This window comes from Amia ocellicauda, chromosome 4 (genome assembly GCF_036373705.1).
Source record: "Amia ocellicauda isolate fAmiCal2 chromosome 4, fAmiCal2.hap1, whole genome shotgun sequence".
NCBI lineage: Eukaryota > Metazoa > Chordata > Actinopteri > Amiiformes > Amiidae > Amia > Amia ocellicauda.
This window is the reverse complement of record NC_089853.1, coordinates 14,550,130-14,570,878: the sequence shown is the minus strand read 5'-3', so window position 1 is coordinate 14,570,878 and position 20,749 is coordinate 14,550,130. Positions and strand designations below refer to the sequence as shown.

At 35.3% G+C, this 20,749-nt stretch overlaps 1 protein-coding gene across 3 annotated transcripts in view; it reads right to left on the bottom strand.

The window, feature by feature from the left end:
* Positions 1 to 20,749, bottom strand: part of LOC136747821 (excitatory amino acid transporter 2) — an 87,682-nt gene that overhangs the window by 19,977 nt on the left and 46,956 nt on the right. For all 3 annotated transcript variants that reach the window (XM_066701050.1, XM_066701049.1, XM_066701048.1), the window contains 3 exons: positions 11,326 to 11,465; positions 1,892 to 2,044; positions 582 to 832 (listed from right to left, as the gene is read on the bottom strand). In XM_066701050.1, coding sequence (XP_066557147.1) covers positions 582 to 832; positions 1,892 to 2,044; positions 11,326 to 11,455 — 534 coding nt within the window. In that variant the 5' untranslated portion in view covers positions 11,456 to 11,465. The remainder of the gene's footprint in view (positions 1 to 581; positions 833 to 1,891; positions 2,045 to 11,325; positions 11,466 to 20,749) is intronic.

Sequence of the window (20,749 nt, the reverse complement as noted above, 5' to 3'; positions counted from 1 at the left end):
CCTTACATTCATTAGGTGTTTTAAAAATAGGGTGACCAGATGTCCTGGATTTTCATTAAAGCTCTCGGTGTACCCACAATCCACTTCCAAACAGCTCACTCACAAGAGGAATGAGACATTGAGAGCAAATGTTATTAGTTAAATGTTTTTAAAAATAATTTAATTATTTTAAAAAATATATTGCTACTTAATTACTGCACATCATATTTGCAGTTTAGAATGTGGCTTTTCATTGATTTGTTTTAAATAAATTGGAAATAATTTTAACAATACTAGATTAGATGAACAACACCAATTACAGGTAGGGACAGTTGTAATAAATGCGGGAAGGACACAGATGTATGAATACATTTGTTTTTCTCACAAAAAATGTAAATCTAAAGAACGTGTCCTATGCCTGGTTTTGTGTCACATAGTGTTTTTACCAGAGAACTATCCAAAGGGACACATTTAAGGTACAGGTTAGCATTTTGTAGAGACTAGAAGAATGTGTCTAGTTGAGATAATAATAAGTTAATTTTGTATCTATATTCAGACAAATGCATTTAATTGGCAAACATAAAATAGTCTTGAATATATACCTGCTGAAAGCAAGCCTGGACTAGATTCTCTGGGAAGAGATTTCTGATGAGATCAAAGAAGGCATCCAGGCTGGAGACCTCATCGTTCTTATTGCCTTCCCCCAGCCTGGCCTTCAGTTTTGGGTTCCCGGGGTGGATCAACAGTACCAGGATGACACCAAGCACAGCTGCGATGATGGTTGTTGACATGTAGTATACCATGGCTCTGGTGCCTAATCGCCCACTAGCTTTGGCATCCAAACCTGCCAGCCCTTTGTCATATGAAAGAAACCACAGGTTTTAACTTTTTCAGTTAGGGGTTCTACAAAGGGGATGCATGACTTATATTCACAAAAAGCATGTTTTTACATCTTTTAGTCTCCATAAAGTAAAAACTATAATAGGACTTCCTTAGGAATGACCAGCAGAAGTCTATAAACAAAAGCCTACAATATAGTAACTTGCATTTTAGGCACTCTCCTCAATCCTGATGACACATATCAAGTTAATGAATCTATTAAAAATAATAATTATGTTTCATAATATACATAAAGGTACAGTTATCTTTCAAGTCGTAAGCACTGCCCAAGGGGGGGGGGGTTTCTGTGCACTTCCGTAGGAACCCGATCAAAATGTCACTCTATCAAAGCTGCCATTGGCCCCTGCGCACGTCACTCAGAACAGGTCCTTTCCCACTTCCTGTTCTATAAAACATGACGTCAGTGCAGAAACCCCTCCCCCTTGGGCAGTGCTTCCTTTTTCAGATAACCGGGGTTGCATGCGCAACCTATCGTTTCATTGTACATAGTATTTATCTGTTTTATCTTGTCCATTTAACAGTCACAACCCAGTTTGAAAATTTTTTGTTACAACAAAATGGGTTGCAACATTATTATGGACAGAATGTTTTGTTTATCAAATCTTGTCAGCAAAAGACATAAAAGTAAATAAGTAAATACAATAAAACATGTTTACAAAGCAAATCAGCCATGGTGTCCATCAATATTTTTATTTTGTTTTTATTTTGTAAATTATTTATGTAAATCATTAAAAAAATAGTAGACACATTTTAGGTGTTATCAATTGCCTAAAGACAAGCTTTAAATCAATGTATCTATGTTATTCAAAGGTAATTCCAATACAGATAAATGGTTGATTAACAAATTTTGACTGGAAGACCTAGAAATGTAGATCAAGAATTTGAAAAGAATGGATACTAAGCTAACAATCTAAGAAGCTTTTTTCTGGCTTTATTTTACTGGTTTTAATTTGATTACTGATTGGAATGCATCATTTGACAAATAATTATTGCTGATGATAAAACCTCTTACCTGTGATCAAACTAGAGATGATTAGAGGCAAAATTAGCATCTTCAGCATCCTCATGAGGATATCTCCAGGGAAAGCAATCACCATGATAATATCAGTAGGGATGGGTGAGGCATAGCGCAAAAGAGCACCAGCCACTGACCCCAATATTACACCTGAAACACAGATACAGGCCAGGAAGTAAGTGACAGGCCATGAACTGCTAATATTTCAAGAAAGCTATGCTTAAAAAATAAACGGGTGAAGACCACAGACAAAATTGTACTTTTAAAATGTATCCGTCGATTCGTGTTTTCAAAAGGGTAATGCTTTTAAAGTTAACAACAGAAATAGAAAACACTAAAAAATATCAATGTCTGTTCCACAGTGGAGTATGACAAAGACTGTGAAATTACTGTAAAAAATATGTCATAGGCATTAACTGCAGAGCAGTGGAAAAATTGTGGAAGACAGGTACACCCATGCATTGATTTCAAGTTTCAAGTTTGGTAATTTCAAGGAGGTTGTAGTCATAGCAAATCCACTTCACAAAATATGTATACTCCTGAAGATACAGATGTATTTGTAAGTGTGTTTTGTGAACTTGTGTTGTCATATTGAGTATATTAATACATTTTAAAGTAAATGTTTTGGTGATTCATACCCTCATGACACCTGCAAATACACTACATTTTATGGTCTTTTCAAATCGTATTCATACAATGCACACAGATTTTTTTTACACACACAAGAATATTTTCAAAATTAAAGTGAAAAGATATGGTTCAAAATCTGAGTCTGCAGCTGCCATGCAAGCCATATGGCAACACATGAAATTGAGTTAAAGCTTTATGTGGTTATGCACAGGATGTTAACAATATGGCTTGAATTGACTTGCACTGGGGCAAGAATAGCTATTTTAGACCCTCAGAGTCTGTGCCTGTCAAGTCTGAACCTCAGCTTCAACACCTCATTAAGCATGTCAAAATTGTTGCCCGCACCTGGAGTTTCTGTGTTTGGGATGCCTGTTAAGATTACTTTTCATTTTATAATTGTGATATCACATAAGTTTGGACTTGAGCTCAGAAAACACTTAATAATGACAACTTGTCTACATTATTTTGCTGTAATGATGATTATATAAACCACGTTCATAACATCACAAGGAATGATGAAAGCTGTTTACTAATGAGGTAGTGTTTCAATTAATTTAAAGCTGGAATCTTCTTATATTTGAAGCTGAAAGATACATTTCATAAGTCCTTTTTGAGAAGCAATTAGCATTAAATACATAGCTAAGAATGAAATTTGATCTTGTACCCCTGTTTTAACTTACTAACAGCTGTTATAACATTTTATTAATAGAGCCCTTTTAAATGTGGAGAATGATAAAAAAAAAAACACATATCACATTATCATAAATGTATGATGCTTTATTGTGAATTGTCTATGTTTGTTGAGCCACTTGCTATGTTGATATACAGCTCTGGAAAAAAATTAAGAGACCACTCCAAGTTCCAGAGCTGTATATTCATAAATGTTTAACCTGTTAGGTAGCACATCTTAAAATACATCCTGCCTTTTAATACATTTAAGGAGCTGTTTCACAATTAAACTCAAGAGAAAAGTTGTTAATTCTCAATAGTTTGAAAAATACTTTTTCTACTGATCTGCAATATTATTTTACAGATGTTCCTTTATTTGTCTGTCCTTGGTTGCATATTCTTATTTTATTATTTGTCTATTTTAACAGTCAAGAGTGAAAGGTCGAGATTTTGAGACTGGAGAAAAATTTAAAATCACAAAAAAAGACTGTTTAAATTCAGTTGCCACATGACATTTAGAGGCAAAGTATCTATGAACTTCAGCCATGCACTACCAGGCATATTTGGGGCTGTTCTTGGTCTATTGGGTGTTTCTCATGGGTAGAAAATACCCAGAGGCTGGAACACCAGACAATGCCTGCTACTTTTAAAGCCTACTTCCTATGTTTAAGTGGTGCCAAGCATTAGACCCTTCGAGCTGTTTAATAATTCCTTTTGTATAATTAAAGCCTTTCGAGTCCTGGCATCTGTATACTCAGATGAAAATTGTTTTCATGTGCAGTGAAGCACATTCTGCTTCTTACATAATCTCTCTGGGAACAGATGATCCACTATTGTGGATGATAGTCTGTTACACTGTACACAAAACATCAGGCAGAGTCTGGATCAGTGCTCACATCTAAGCAATGAGAACATCCTGCACTTCAGTCGAACATCTTTGGTACTATTGGCTGATTATAGTGCAATGAATTAAAACACTGGCCTTCCAACTCAATTAAGTGTATGTGTGCAGCTATATACTAGTTCAACCTTAATAAAAAGTAAATCAAAACCATTATTATAAAACCATAAATTTACAAAACCTATAGTTTGCATTAGAAAATACCATTAATTTCCATTAACATTATTCTAAGAGCTGCAACTGAGTATTTTAACTAATTAAGAAGCTGAGCTATTTAAATACTGAATGCATATTATTTTCCTTGCACATAACTACAAGCTGTGCAGGAAAGGCCCACTATGGCTCAACAAAAGGCTATATTATACTGACAAACATTTGCCTACAATTATATTGGAAAATCTGATTAGGAAAACAATCAATGCAATTTTAACATGTAAGGCTGAAAAACCTTGCTAATGTCTACAATCCAATCTGATTAGCCATTGGAATGAGACTCATCCAGTCCCATCCACCACATAGTGGGCTGTTATTTCACTGGCTAACTTACTGGTCCTCAACACCCATACTAAAACCTGTTCACAGATCTCAAATACTTATAACTTAGGTATTAATTATGACAGAAACAATCCCATTTTAAAATCATTAATGAGAAAACTGTATTTATATTAATGTGAATAATTTAAATATGAAAAGGTACTCCAAAAAGACCAACTACCAGATATTCTCAATGTACTAGTGCAAAACAAATGTTATCTCAGCTCTCTAAACAATGCCGAAAACATGGTGAATTGACTACTGACAAATGTGCAGCAAAAGCAAAAACTAGAACTTCTGCTCAGTTTGCATCTTGAAATATGTTGTACTTGGTATGTTAGGAATGTACTTCTGTTGTTATTTTTTGTAATATTCCAGGCCAGCACTAACATAATGGGTTTTGTGAATACTTCAAGTTCTCTGAATTGTTTGCCAGCTATCTGGTTTCTAAGCTGAGATACAAATGTCAAATGTGATGTAGTTTTTCGTTCTTTTATTTTAATCTTGAACTCAATAAATCTCAGAGCTCAATACATTTTTTTGTCAAAAAACATAAAAGAGGAAGACATTAAAATAAATGCTGACAACTCAAAGCCATCTGAGTAATAAACATACCCACAGAATAAACAAGGAAACAAAACACGTGTGAAGATCTTTACTCTTCAGACCTAAGCCGAGGTAACTGTAATGGGATTACATTAAATGGATTCTACTGTTGACACAAAATGACAGGGTGTAAATCCCTGAACCACAGGCATTTGGTGTTACCCTCATACTACCTCTTGCTTTCCCTGAAATACCTAGATTAAAGAGAAATGAGCAGAGTCTCTTATATGTACTCATGTGTTAGTTCGAGTGTAAAAGAAAGTATCTTTGATTTTTCTGTTACATTCCATCATATTAGTAACTTTTAAAACTTAAAGGTATAACTTTCATCACAATCATGGCATTCATAAACAGCCCAAAGGAGAGCTCTTCTGTATTTCAGGATGTGACATTTCAACACTTACTAAGAAACATAAGAAAGTTTACAAATGATAGGAGGCCATTCAACCATCATGCTCGTTTGGTGTCCATCCAGTCTATTTTTGAATGTTCCCAAATTGCCAGCTTCAACCACATCTCTGGGGAGTTTATTCCAGATTGTGATGATTGTCTTGTGTGAAGAAATGTCTCCTGTTTTCTGTCTTGAATGCCATTAATCCCAATTTCCATTTGTGTCCCCAGGTCTGTGTGTCCCTGCAGATCTGGAAAAGCTCCTCTGGTTTGATGTAGTCGATGTCTTTCATGATTTTGAAGACTTGAATCAAGGCCCCACCCACGTAGTCTTCTCTGCTCCAGGGTGAAAAGGTTCAGTTCACTCAATCTCTCCGAGTAGGACATTCCCTTCAAACCTGGAAAAAGTCTGGTTGCTCTCCTCTGAACTGCCTCTAGAGCAGCAATATCTTTCTTAAAGTGTGGAGCCACACAGATGAGGTCTAACTAGTGCATTACAGTCTTAACATCACTTTGCTTGTTTGAAATTCTACACTTTTGACGTTCTACACTTTCTCATACATTACTTCTTCCAGTTCTATTCCTCCCATAGTGTAATTATAGTGGACATTTTTGTTACCTGCATGTAATACCTTGCACTTGTCCACATTGAGTTTCATTTGCCAGGTGTCGGCCCAAAATGGAATATTATTATGTTACTAGATAGGAATATCATATTGTTACTAGATAGCGGAAAAGACTACATCTACAACAGCACAGGATGTGTCTTCCATGCTGCAGCTCATAGATACCATTTACCTTCAGTGGCAGTGAAGAAGCCTGGGTAAAAGGGGGAATTTAAAGTATTTATACTTTTATACTTTGTATTTATAAAGTGTTTCTATGAAAAGAGGAAGTATCAATGAGAAATGCCTTATATGGAGTTGTTTTTCCTAAAGTGTATATGTGCTATGATCTCTGCAGCTAAAGAGGAACTGAAGGATTGTATACGCCATAATTATATACATTTGTCATGTCTTGTGTATCGCCAACGTGAGCCAAGTCTGCCTAAACTGTCTATACCCCAGCAACAGAGGTGGAGCAGACCCTCTGGACATGTCAAAACTGTCAACCATGCCTCTTCAGGAGTGGACAGAAGTCTGTCACGTCACAAGCATTTATGTATAACTATGCCTGACTGTAGAATGTAACTTTTGAGAAACTTTTGAGACTGACTCTGTGTGGGATTCTCCCAAGCCGACTTGTGTATGAATAAACTTCTCTGAGCAACGCAACTCTACCTCTCCAGTAGGGATGCACTGATTAACGGCCAACAATCGGTATCTAAAAAATGTAATAATCGTTATCGGCCAACTACTTTAAAATGGCTGATTACTTGCGACCGATTGTGATGTCTGAAAACGCATCATGCTTACCAAATTTTTATAATAGGCTTAAGTTTTTTCCTCCAGTCACGTTTCAATGACAGATAGTATAGTGCCAGGCTGCTTTGTTGTTAAGGTGAGAGCTTTCACACTTATGCCCCGTTTCCACTGGCTTAAGCGTCCGGACACGTCCAAGTTTTGTGGCCGGTTAACTATCTGCTGCCAGATGTGGCTGTAAGTGTCTGTCACCCCACTGAGGAAATACTTCTCTTTCAGAGCTGGAGATGTGCGCTGGAGTTGCAGACAGACAGGGAACAGATCAGCTACCTTATGTCGGAAGATATAATCTCAAATGCCATGCGTGATCACAAAGAAATTACAGTTTTATTAGCAGCATGGAGTAAAATCCACATACAGAAACAATTAAATGTTTACTGCTTACAGTTAATATCCGAGTGTATTAAAAACTTGGATTTCACAGGACCCTGGTGCAGTGCAGTGACTAGTTAAAAAAAACGAAGGATAATAATCGGAGCTGTAGCAGCCGATTTTTTTAATATTTTATGAACAACTGGATGGTGTCGTTTTGTGAATGTTGTGCAGGTCTGTTGTATAACAGCCTCGCAGAGACAATCAGTATAACGGTGAACACGATTTAATAACGTGTGCCCATTTACAAGTTAAATTAATTAATAAATACATAAATACAGCAGATCTGGGTTTCCCTCTAAAACATTATGAACTGGTTTAATAAATGCGTCCATAAGTCCATAAACGCCATGACTGAAACGTGCACACTTTAGTTAACTAGTTACAGTAATAACAATAATAATAATAAATAGCAAATATGTTTTCTTACGGTAATGCAATGCTCGTCTGAATATAATGTTGTCTATACACGTTTAGCTGTTTTTAAAATCTCTTAACAGAAAAGTGTATTTATTACGCTGTCTCCAATCATGTTAGTCTATATTGTACATTATTAAATACACTAATCTGTAAAGAAACCACAAATAATGTGTTCTCATTGAAACTATTACCACAGTATTAAATACAAAATGCCTCCAATGCTTGTGCGCCATTCATACAAATCCGTGGTAAAATAGACTGCCTCCAGAAAGAAATGTATTGGCTTTGTAGATGGGTTTCCCTTTGCGTACCTTTCATTTCTAAAAAATACACCATATGTCAAATTGGTGGCCTTTTATCCTATGTCTAATGGGGTATAAGTATTTTCCTATTCAAATATATGGAAAAATAACTTGTATAATTAAAATTAGCTGAAATTGGAAGCCTCATCAGAAGCAACATTTTTATTTAATTTATGACAGGGTAGAAAGTTACAGAAATGTCAAAACATCAGTATCAGTATCGGCATCGGCCAATTATGTTATATGAACATCGGCTATCGGTATCAGCCAATAATTTTCTTATTGGTGCATCCCTACTCTCCAGTCTGAGATATTGAAGGGAAACTCCTGGCTGGGCTATTGCTGCTGTTTTCTTCAGGCAGTATTAAAGCAGATAAAGTTGCTGTTTATCGCATGTTCTTTATGAATACATTATAATTATAAATGCTAAATATAATATTGATAATGATGCCCACAACACTCTTAATGGATGTAACTCTGCACTGTATTGTGTGTTTGTTTTTAGTTCACATTAATATTACCGTTTATTGCTTTACATTGTATTTTATACTTATTGTAAGATACTGTATTATGCAAATCTTGAGGAGTGTGTTTTCTGTAAATTACCCCAGGTAAAGGTAAAAAATGAAAAAAGTCTCTCCTGATCGAGTCAATAGCTTTGCTCAGCTATTTGCACAGTGGCAGGAATAATGAACAGTGTTATCTGTATAATATGATGGATTCAGAGATGCTGATGGGGATCACTGACAATTATTTGACTAAATACAGACTATATGACATTCTAGGTAGTATTGCCATAGGAATTATAGTCTTATGGCAAGCCAAATTATCATTTAGAGATATCTCTAAATGCATTTAAAGATATCTTCAAATATTTAAAGATATCTATAAATGATTTAGAGATATCTGCAAATGATTTGGAGATATCTAAATAAGGTGCTTTTTAAATATATCTCTAAATGATTTGCAGATATCTCTAAATGATTTGAAGATATCTCTAAATGATTTAAAGATATCTGCAAATTATTTAGAGATATCTTCAAATGACTTCCTGTTAATTTAGAGATATCTGCAAATCATTTCAAGATATCTTCAAATGACTTTGTGTATTTTGGCTGAGATTATCACTTCCTGTTTTCTTATTCAGATATATAGAAATGAATGAACAAGTTAACAGGAAGTGATAATCTTAGGCTACATACAGGAAGTCATTTAAAGATATCTCTAAATGATTTGCAGATATCTCTAAATGAACAGGAAGTCATGTGAAGATATCTCTAAATGATTTGCAGATATCTCTAAATGATTTGCAGATATATTTAAATGATTTAGAGATATCTTCAAATCATTTAGATATCTCTAAATGTACTTTTAAATGAGATATCTTTAAATGATTTGCAGATATCTCTAATTGATTTGCAGATATCTTTAAATGATTGAGATATCTTTAAATATTTGAAGATATCTTTAAATGATTTAGAGATATCTCTAAATTATAATTTGGCTTGCCATAATAGTCTTCCCCCTGACAAGCAATCTGATCAGCTATACCATCTGGAGCCAAGTTGCTCAATTTTCACCTGGCACGGTTTAATGTTCAATTTATGGTAAATACATACTTTTTAATAAATTAGTTTATTACTCACTATACATGTGTCTCCTCTTTCATACAGAAACATTGCTAAATGTTGAAGACAACACCTCTCTGATGGAAGCATCCCCAGTTGCCATTTAAAAATCCTGTTGTTAATCATCTCATTTTAAAACATTTTCTGAGAAAATAGACTCTGCCTTATCCATTCCTACACATTCTCTGTCTACTTTAATCTTCTGTGTGCATGAACGTTTGATACTGTGGCTTCACCTTAGTCCAGAATAGTCACACAAAAGCACAAACCTCCATGGATACTTGATGCTATCTGCCAAATTAAAAAGGAATGTTGGAGAATGGAGTATAAATGGAAAGCCATGAGACTTCAAGTTTACTATGAGATTATGAGAGAAAGAATTGTGAGCTATAAAGAAGCAAAGTATTGTTTACTTCTAAAATCTCATTTAGGTAAACATGAAGTTCCCAATGTAATACTCAGTCACTTAATTTCTGAGCTTCGATTACAAATTGGTGAAGTGAATGCATCAAATTAGAATACAGTTTGATGCTTCATCTTTATATTTTACATTTTTCAGATTCATAACTATACATTTACTTACAGTAACCTTATAGACCTGTTACCCTAAAATATTATCCACGGTGGTTATTAAAACAAAGCTGGCCAAATCACATTTAGGCACTGATGGCATGCAATGTAGTCCCAACATAAGTGGCTAAGCCAACATTTGATAAACATTAGCATGGTGACTGGGATGGAGCAATGACATATTTTCTCTCTGTCAGGAGCGGCATCTCATTTGTGTTATGTGTGGTGTACCATTCTCCTTCATTTACTATAAAAATTCTATATTTTCGCATACACACAAGGAGCCATGGATATAAAGCTTAATTTTTCTTTTCCTTTTGACAAACATTCTTTGTTTACATTTTGGCAGAACTGTGAGAGAGTTTTAGACTGTTTCAAAGTTGTCTAAAAAAAGAGGAGCCATGAGAGGATTAGCAGGTTGCTTCTCGCAGGGTCTTTTTTGTTTTAATACAGCAGGAATGTGACCAATCCCACAGCATTGTTATTCGAAACAAATGCTGCCAAAAGCTCAATTCATAACAAATCATTTTAGTTTTAGTTTTAATACAATTAAGATTTTGCACTGTGAGACTTAATACTGCTAATGCTTCTGTAAATGGTTTGCAGTATGACCATTTTATAAGTAATCCAGCTCATTTCAGATGTTTTTTTATGTGGTGTCTCATTACTGGTATGATCTCCCTGGAAAGCCATGATAATGGTTTGAAAAGCCACAATTCAAAGAAGAAAAATCAAATTTATTAACAATTAGAATCATCATTAAAATCAATAAGACTATAAAACAGATACATTGTTTTTTATATATTTGAAACTTTAAAAAAATATAGTACATTTAAAATAACAGTTTAAAATATAGTTTGGGATATATATTTTTAGTTCTCTCACAAAGATAATTGTGAGATTGGGGAAACATTACACACCAGATTTAAGTAAGTAAATTGTTCTCTTCTCGTTATATATTATTTTTGAATATCGAGCAGGTACTCACCAAGTACAGTGAGAGTGAGTAACATGTTCCTAGCAAGCTTTTGGCAGATGCCCCCACAGGCTGGCTGAGATGGGGGATCCATGGGCTCCAAATGGCTCTCATGCATTCTTACCTCGACTTGCTTAGGCATGTTGTTGGCACTGAAGTAAAGACAGAGAAATACAGCATTAGATACACCAAAGACAACAAATGTGTAATTTACAGCTAAGTCCGAATTAAACAATTAAATAAATAAAATATATACTTTGAGTAACTGTACCCTGCAAACCAATAATTCTGAGGCTGTTTTGTCCCTGTTATTAACTACGATACATACAGTTCACTGCATTTTTATTCATAAAATAATTTTACATTAAATGGTAAACATAAAGGAAGTATGTTTGTTTTAATGGAACATCCTTGAACATTCCATTGTGAAGAGACAGATATTCAAAGAATTTAATATTATGCCAATTTAACCTTCAGAACTCCATAAAGAACAACAGAAAAAAGGGGTGGACATAAGGAAAGAAAAATTCTGCCTGCCAAGAATAATGCCATGGGTCTTCAAGAATCAGGAAAAAGGGTTTTCTATTTATTTACTGCAACTTGACAGATTTACAATTAATTTTGTATACTATATTGATATGATTGTGTGTTATTAATTTTAAGTAATATCTGCAAAAAATACTTATAGCACACTTATGACTTGAGTGTTTTCCCCCTCAAATAATATCTATCTATATATCCATTTTAGATTATTATTTTTTAAAGTTTGGTTATTTGTTTCATTGAATAATGAAAAATATATATACATTGATTTGGTTTGTAATTTTTAACACAGCATGAGCATTTCTTAAGGTGATGTCGCTGCACATTCTTTTTGTTAAAAATGGAGAAGAACAGATGGAGATGATCAAAAAGGACTTTTTACTAAGCAGGAGATCTTACACTAACTGTACATGCTGATTAAAATTGAACCCAGGAGCTTGACTACAAACTAAAAAGCCTTTAAGTGGAACAGATGCTGTTTTACAATTAGGTGCTCTGGTCTCTCTGGGGATCATAATTTTGCTTTGTAAAGAACAGTCTTATTGTAATGTAAGAACATTTTATTTGGTATTTTCCCACATTAGAACTCGACTATTTCAGATAACAGACCTCTTTTCGTGGGGGACGGGGACAGAGTTTCTTAAGTACAAAAAGATCACAGGAATGATTGAATATGTTTGCTGGATTAGACCTTTTCTCCACAGTTCTTTACAGACTGTACAGGAAAAATAATCAGTGTAATGGTTGCTCAGTTTAAGAACACTCCTGATTTTTGTACAGTGTATCAAGGACCTAGCAAATGATCTGATATAGAGTTGACGATGTTTTTTATGCAACTGATTGATGTAGTTCAATCTATGGTTGCTCATAATTTATTGTTAAACTCAAAAGCAGGGGTGTCCAGGGAGAGCCATATTGCCTACGGGTTTTTGTTCTATCAAGATCGTTAACTGCTTAATTGAGACAATTGTGGGTCTTACATGGTCCAACATAAGGGACTACCCAACTGCCCAACACGGGTGCCAAATTCTGTCGTGCAGGTTTATTTGCTAGATTACATGCCCGAAAGGGCAAATGATAATTTTACCATATGTCATCGCGGCTGATTTGTTTACATCAGAAATGGACATGCAACCTCTAAAGTATTCAGTTTAGATTACCATATTCGCCACTCGGCAGTCCTCGGCAAGTCCCCTTCACATAAATGATTTACATTTATTTGTATTTTATGTTCCATTAAAAATATGAAGGCTATTTAAAAGTATGGGGACATACTATGTACACTAATAGGCTAGCTACATTAGTTATTTTGTAGACTATTCAGTCAATTTATATTAAACACTTTCCTTATAAATTAATCATACCAAATATCATCTCCTTTTAAGTGTTTGGTGGGTTTAACATGAAGTTAATCTGTTAAGTTTGAAATCACTGAGAAAAAACAAACACTTAGCTCCCCAAAGGCATCTACAGATAGGGGAGACAGATGGAGAGAAAGAATTAGTGAGATAGAGAAAGAAGAGGAAAGTGAGAACAAGAAGAACAAGATTAAGGGAATTATATACAGATAGAGCAAGAGGTGTGGTACAAATTAAGACAGGATGAGAAGAATATCAAAGCATTGAGAAAGAGACAAAGTGAGAGAAAAATAAATACTGAATTTCCTGAGAATGTTAAAAGCCTCACTGTTTGAAACATCCAGTGTATGCTTTCTGCACAATAAAATTTAAGAAAATGTGTCTGTTTAATGTTCTCTGTATTTTCAACTAGTCTAATAATGCAATATTAAATGCCTACACCTAAACACTTTTCCCTTTACCATTGTCTGCATAAATTACAGGGTGATGGTCCCTGAGGTGTGTAAAATATTATAGTAGTATGTGTTTCCACCATGAGCACAAAAACGGCGTTCTACAGCATCTACAAAAAGGAACACCATATTCAAACACTACAGCGTCATTTTTCTCAATCCAAAATACATCCATGCAGTATGCCTACATTTAATATGTTTTGCGTTTTGGAAAAGATCAGGTATGTTGCCAAGACTTATCATTATCGTTATTATTCATTACTTCATTTGGAAGTGGACATTTCTAATGATCAACTGTGTAGCACTGTTTCCAACACAAAATTGCAGTGGTGATGATTAACAGGAAGATGTGTCGAAGAGAGTTGGTTTGAGAAGTGAGAAAGTCGAGTAGTTTGAATGCATATCCAGTGTCAACAGTGAGCTTCCAAAATAAGGGAGACTGCTCAGTGAGTATTACACTATATAGGATTATATACAATATTATATCAATCCAGTATTACTAACTAAAGCATATTATACTGTAATTACAATAATATAGGTGCAGTGCAACAGAAATGGTATTTATATCTAAGTATATCTTAATTGCGGTAAACCATAAAATCAGAATACCAGCCATCCCTACCGTGAACTCTCATTAAATAATGCCAAAACATAAGAGCACCAAGGCAGTGACCTTGAGGGGTCACTCTGGATAGATTTCCAATGTTTCTCAGTCTAGGCCTTTTGCCATACTTCTACAAATCAAAACAACTGGCTGCATCTTCATCAAGATATGTCCTTAACACTCCAGGGCTTTACAGCTTACTTTGTAGGGGGGAAATAGGGATTACACATATTTTAGGCATGATCTTTGACCTCTTTACAGAATCTTTGCCTGATCCTTTCACAGGCTGAAGGGATTTTATCCCCCAGGTCATCCTGCCTGCAAATGAAATACTTAGATTCATGTTTTTTAGCCTAGCCCTTGCACTGTGGAGATTTTAGAAGGAGCTGTTGATTTGAGCACAGCAATTTGGGTGGGCCGGCTGCTTTGCAAATGAGAGAAGATTTCAGCAGTAATCTTCCAAAGCCCCAGATATTATCTGTCTCCTGCAGATCGTCTATCTCCTAGCAAGTCTCACTACTGTAGCCTTTCACTGGGTGAAAGAAAACATAATACCTTGGTGACTCTATTTATGATTAGTAATTGCAGAATCAATGTCGGTCAGTGGACACGCTTACCGATATGGTTAGCAGTTAGGTAGCAGGGTTAACATAGGAAAAATAATGTTCATACTATTAATACATAATAAGAAGAAATAAACCTGTAAAATATATTTTTGGTACAATTTATCCAGTATGAATATATTTGGAGGTAATTGAAGCTTCACTTATATAGCAAAGTGTAGGTTCAAATGTAATCTAAGATAAAAAGCACTAAAGGCTGCAAATGAACCTATTGGGATTCCCTTTCCTAAACACAGCAGATAACAGAGAGCACCTGCGATGGGCAGCTTAAACGTGAACAGATGCTAATTATACACAGACTTAGACCAGATTAAATTAGAACTGTCAATTTAAAACTATAGCTATCATAGCTTGATAACTCTTTGATTTAATACAAGCCTGAACTGGGGAATTGGTAAGAACAGGGTGGGATTTTAGCAGTTCATAACAGACTTGTATAGATAATAGCATGCATTGCTCTTCTTTGGAAAGAGAGATGCAGAACGTGCATGCTGCAGACACAACCTCAGATTACCATTTCCAACTGCCTGGAAACCTTTCAAACTAATAGGATTATGTACAATAAACTGGGTTTGACTTTCTTAGAAATATAAGAAAGTTTAAAAAGAAGTGTGGTCCATTCACCCTATTGTGCTCTTTTGGTAACTAGTAAGTTGATGATTTGAGATATTTTATAAATTATCTCAAGGAATTCGCTCCAATAAAATTACTTGAGAGTCTGTTTTGGTGGAGAAAGTGTCTCAGGTATTGGTACATCGACAATAGTACAATGTGGTTCTGCCCTGGCAGGCCCATCCTTGGCTAGGTTTTTGAATCTGTTAACTGAACTGTGAATAATGTCGGGAAGATCAAAGTTAATATTCAAGAGAAGGTTTGGTTTCTTACCATTCACAAGGGTTTCTCTGATTCTTCCTCATCAGATTTTGCTACAAGTACAGTTACATAAGTCTGAACCGATTTTTTGTATATAAGGGCAATTGACCTGTTTTTCATGGTATTAACCTAAGCCTCATGATAAGCACCCGTCTAGTTCCTTGGCCTACAGCTACAAGTTGAAAACTCACGTATCATAGTGTGTAGACTATTTGGAGTATCTTTTTTGTAATTCAATCCATACACTGCCCAGAGAAAACAAGTCCAGATAATGTTTCAGACAAGTGGTTACTTACTGACTGTCTTATGATAAAAATTGATTGTATAACAAAATATAATGGACACATACACATAAATATCAGATTATTTATTCAGATTAAGTCATTGGTAGGACAAACCTACAATCTAGATATTTAAAATGCCATTTTAATGCAATTTCACATTCTACATTGATTCCCATTGATGATTGATGAAGGATTTATTTACATAACTTTAGGTAGCATGGATCTCTGTATAACAATGTAATTCATTTTCTCCCCATCCATCCAGTTTCAGATTATTCAGTTCTCAGTCAAGTCCAGTTAATAAACTTCATCCACAAAAAATCTCACTAATGAAAGTCAGTCATATAGTGGGATTATTTAATAGAATGCTTTTAGAATGTTTTTCTGTTTCATTTTGTTTTATCGTCATAATATGTATATAATAAAGTTATATTAACTTAAATATTAGAATAGACAAATTCACTTTCACTTGGAATTTAAAAGTTTTAAGTAAAAAACCACATATACTGCTGAACCAGATATTTTTCAGTATCAGCATCCACTGAGGACACTGTGACATAAAATGAGGATATATTACACTTAAACCTGAAGAACTTTGCTCTGTTTTCTTGAATATATACACTCACCTAAAGGATTATTAGGAACACCATACTAATACTGTGTTTGACCCCCTTTCGCCTTCAGAACTGCCTTAATTCTACGTGGCATTGATTCAACAAGGTGCTGAAAGCATTCTTTAGAAATGTTGGCCCATATTGATAGGATAGCATCTTGCAGTTGATGGAGATTTGTGGGATGCACATCCAGGGCACGAAGCTCCCGTTCCACCACATCCCAAAGATGCTCTATTGGGTTGAGATCTGGTGACTGTGGGGGCCAGTTTAGTACAGTGAACTCATTGTCATGTTCAAGAAACCAATTTGAAATGATTCGACCTTTGTGACATGGTGCATTATCCTGCTGGAAGTAGCCATCAGAGGATGGGTACATGGTGGTCTTAAAGGGATGGACATGGTCAGAAACAATGCTCAGGTAGGCCGTGGCATTTAAACGATGCCCAATTGGCACTAAGGGGCCTAAAGTGTGCCAAGAAAACATCCCCCACACCATTACACCACCACCACCAGCCTGCACAGTGGTAACAAGGCATGATGGATCCATGTTCTCATTCTGTTTACGCCAAATTCTGACTCTACCATCTGAATGTCTCAACAGAAATCCAGACTCATCAGACCAGGCAACATTTTTCCAGTCTTCAACTGTCCACTTTTGGTGAGCTTGTGCAAATTGTAGCCTCTTTTTCCTATTTGTAGTGGAGATGAGTGGTACCCGGTGGGGTCTTCTGCTGTTGTAGCCCATCCGCCTCAAGGTTGTACGTGTTGTGGCTTCACAAATGCTTTGCTGCATACCTCGGTTGTAACGAGTGGTTATTTCAGTCAAAGTTGCTCTTCTATCAGCTTGAATCAGTCGGCCCATTCTCCTCTGACCTCTAGCATCAACAAGGCATTTTCGCCCACAGGACTGCCGCATACTGGATGTTTTTCCCTTTTCACACCATTCTTTGTAAACCCTAGAAATGGTTGTGCGTGAAAATCCCAGTAACTGAGCAGATTGTGAAATACTCAGACCGGCCCGTCTGGCACCAACAACCATGCCATGCTCAAAATTGCTTAAATCACCTTTCTTTCCCATTCAGACATTCAGTTTGGAGTTCAGGAGATTGTCTTGACCAGGACCACACCCCTAAATGCATTGAAGCAACTGCCATGTGATTGGTTGGTTAGATAATTGCATTAATGAGAAATTGAACAGGTGTTCCTAATAATCCTTTAGGTGAGTGTATATATATATATATATATATATATATATATATATATATATATATATATATATATATATATATATATACTGTAGATAGATAGATAGAGTGATAAAACAAACATCACCAAGCCTACATTTTAATAATAGTAGTATGCCGCACTATGGGTAATTCAAGTTATCAATATCAAATACTTCCATATAGCAAATAGACATACAGACTCATTTAAAAGGATTACATTTGATATAAAAAAAAAAAAATGAATTAAGCACATTGATACTAAGATGAGAGTGAGACAATGTAAAGGAGATACAAATAATATCCCAACAAGGATCATGAATACAGTTTGTTCATTGAAAGTTGTTTATCTGAGAATTACAAATTGTGAAATTGTACTACCCTATCACGCTTTTACATGTAGTAGGCATACACATAGCTTCTGACAATAAATTAAACTACCATTGGGTACTTCATCCTTGCCAAAGTTCTGAACTATTTTTAAAAATAAATAAGTTAATAAACTACCACTGTTTTTTCACTAGACAATGTATAACTTGAATTTTGTTGACTGCGTTTACTTATCCAGGACAATGTATTAGTAGATAATTAACAGCTTGTCCAATAAAAAAAACCCATTTCTCCAGTTTTAGTTTGCTCTAGATTGTAAGTCTTTTGTTAATGATATTTACCAATTTCCAAAATGAAAAGAAATACTAAAAGTTTCTGTTTTACTTAGTTTTGTATTAAAAGTATATACACATTTACAATCTTAGTTGGTAATGAGATAGCAGGAGCAACCATGTTGTAATGTTTCCCTCGGGTCTTACATTCTTCCATAACGTGCTCCATAATAAAAACAAGATGGAGTTCATTTGCATGGGTGCAGAAGCTCAATAAAATGAGCCAAAGGAGTGGAATAGAAGATCAGTGTACACAAGGTGTGATACAATTGTGAAGAAAAAAGAAAACATTTAAATTGGACTGTAGTATTAATATTATTATCCCTACAATGAAGTGGCATCCCGTCCAGGGCAAACCTTGCTTTGTGCCCTGTATCCACTGGGTTAGGCACCACCTCACCACAACCCTGTATGGGATGAGGCCATTATTGATTATGGATGGATTATTATCATTAATTCTTATTGACCATCAAATATAGAAAAAAATATATCAACAGCATATTAATATGTTCTATAGCTGTGACGGTTATGGGTGGCTAAAAAACTGCAGAATATTTCACATTTCATCTGAACAATGCATAGCATTATATATCTGATTAAAGCACTAATGCAGTTTTACAGCAACTGATCATTTATCCTGATAGTTATGAATAAGTTGTGCTGTCATAATCAGAAAACAGGTTATCATAGACTACCATCTTCAATCTTGAATGCAAGTGTGACACAAACACAAATCTATATAGCGGACGGCATAAAAAATAAGCTTTAATATAATTACCTCCCACCTCTCCAACAGATAGAGAGAAAACTGAATCTATTGCATTGACCTCTGAATTACTAACATTGTTGTATAAAACAATGTCTCCAACCAGACTGCATGAAATATTTTGTTTCAAAACCTCTCCTTAAGAGCAAAATGAAGATTATGAAAGGCCATCTGGCACTGAGGATTCCATTCCATTATAACTAATTTGTTTCTTAAAAGAGCAACTGGGCTATTGTTGCAGGATTTAAGTCTGTAAATAGGGTTAGGGTTATAAATATATATATAAATGGACTTGCCACAAAGGGAGTTGGTGACAATCGTACAAACAACAAACACCTTATGTAAAACATATTTTGATTCTGCCAATCAATATAGATCTACATTTATATAAAGAAGCAGTTTTCAAATGTAATTATTCTATACCTTTTATCACAAAGTTATGGACAGTGAAGCCATAAGAAGTATGTATGTCGAAAGCAGAGGAGCAACTAAATTAAAAGGACTGCAAATATTGTTCTCTTAAATTTGCATTAACCACATCATGTCCATAACACAAATCTGAAACCTCATAAAACATATTTAATTTACAATTCTTATAGTGATTTACAGCAGATCTCAGCTTCACTTGGTCCTCTCTTGTACAGGACCCCACAAGAGCTCTTTCTATACTCTTGAGTTTATAGTTTAACATAAATATACATACTGTAACACCATGGGGTATTGTCATGGTACTTAAAGCACTTTATCTACAGTGCTCAGTGGGGAATCACAAGAAACAAAAAACAAACAAAACTTAGCTGCTGGTTGAGTCTACTTAATTTCTTGAGGTCACTCTCTATAAGCTGGGCAGCAAAACTGGTGCCAGAACAAAGCTCTCAGAAACAGACAAACAAACAACATACAGCAACCAGTCCAAATGAAAATCCTAATCCAAGTCCAAGTCCATAAGCAAAGGTTAATTACCGATCGTCTTCCCAGGTGGGGGACACTGCTGTTGTGCCCTTGAGTAAATGTACTTTTTCCTAGATTGCTCCAATAAAAGTTACCCTGGATAAGGGTTGGGGGTTTTGACCACACTACCGGGAATCATAAGGTGGGGCTCAGGATACAATATGGCAAACATATAGTGAAACTGTGCAAGTTTCTTATACAGTGCACAAACAAAAATAGACAGACAAAAACCTCTCCTCTCAAGCTTAACTAAACTGGTGCACAGGGTCCCTCTCTACACATATAATTAATAATAAACACAAACACAATTGACCATACACAATCTGTAATCCCTAAGCAATCCAAAAGCAAAGTCCCGTTACAGTTATCACGGTTGTTTCTCTTTTGTTCATCCACTCTAACACACCCTCCTCCTAGGCTCACCTCCTGCCTTCCAAAAACAGGAAGTGCATCACTTCCCAGTGTTTTATAGAGGCAGGGAGC